Source organism: Odontomachus brunneus, unplaced genomic scaffold (assembly GCF_010583005.1).
Source record: "Odontomachus brunneus isolate Ranch 3 - 2012 unplaced genomic scaffold, Obru_v1 Obru_scaffold_191, whole genome shotgun sequence".
Taxonomy (NCBI): Eukaryota; Metazoa; Arthropoda; class Insecta; order Hymenoptera; family Formicidae; genus Odontomachus; species Odontomachus brunneus.
This window is the reverse complement of record NW_022639641.1, coordinates 20,900-21,734: the sequence shown is the minus strand read 5'-3', so window position 1 is coordinate 21,734 and position 835 is coordinate 20,900. Positions and strand designations below refer to the sequence as shown.

General features: G+C 55.0%; 1 protein-coding gene across 1 annotated transcript in view; it reads right to left on the bottom strand.

Moving 5' to 3' along the window:
• Nucleotides 1–598: 598 nt before the first annotated feature.
• The window catches only part of LOC116851797, a 2,109-nt gene continuing 1,872 nt past the window's right edge, over nt 599–835 (bottom strand). Inside the window, exons 3-4 of the mRNA XM_032831590.1 lie at nt 800–806; nt 599–728 (exon numbers count right to left, since the gene is read on the bottom strand). Coding sequence (XP_032687481.1) covers nt 599–728; nt 800–806 — 137 coding nt within the window. The remainder of the gene's footprint in view (nt 729–799; nt 807–835) is intronic.

Below are 835 nucleotides of genomic sequence, written 5' to 3'. Positions count from 1 at the left end.
AACGAGCCCGATCTACCCGTGCACAAACTGTCAGGCCCTGCCCCGGAATAAGTCCGGACGGCCCTGACAGCCGCGCCCCCACCAAATCCCCCTCCCCGTCGGCCCGTCCGGCATGGGTGACCCTACCGGCGTGGCCCGACGGATCCTTAGGGACCGACTTCCGGGCAATTCCCCGGAAGTCACCCATTTCCCCTCCCCGGCGCGTACCCCGGAAAGAATTCCCGAGGCCGTTTGCCGGAAAGAAGAAAACCCCCATTATAGGACCCGGGACCCCCCCCATGCCAGGAGGCACGCCCCGAGGGACGTCCTCCCCAAACACAGGGCGAACCCGAGCCCCATTTCCCACCAATTGGTGCACTCTTAGACCCCAGGCTCTTCCCGTGGCCCTCCCAAGAGTTGGACTCTTGGTACTGCCCTGCGGGTCAAGACCCAGGGAGCCCCCTCACCACGTCAAGGTGGTGCACCCAGAGGGGGGGAAATGAATATATACTAAAAAAATATAATATTCTAAGTACTACAATAGACTTCTCGTTGTTTTGCTCCTCCCATAGTACGGCCGCAAACCGTAAACGCCTGCTATTTTTTTTTTTTTTTTTTTTTAAGTGGGGAAATGCCTACGCACATCCCCGGCCGCCGATGCGGAAGCGACCGAGGATAGTGTGGGACTCGCACCCACTAAAACCCCACTGCCCATCGCGCCATACGTGACGGTACCCGACATCGGCGACCTAAGGACACAATATCTCGTTAGAACATGTTATAGTTTTATATATAATTTATGACAAGTAAGCTTACTCACAAGTTATCTATGAGATTATTGTTGTGTAGATTATTC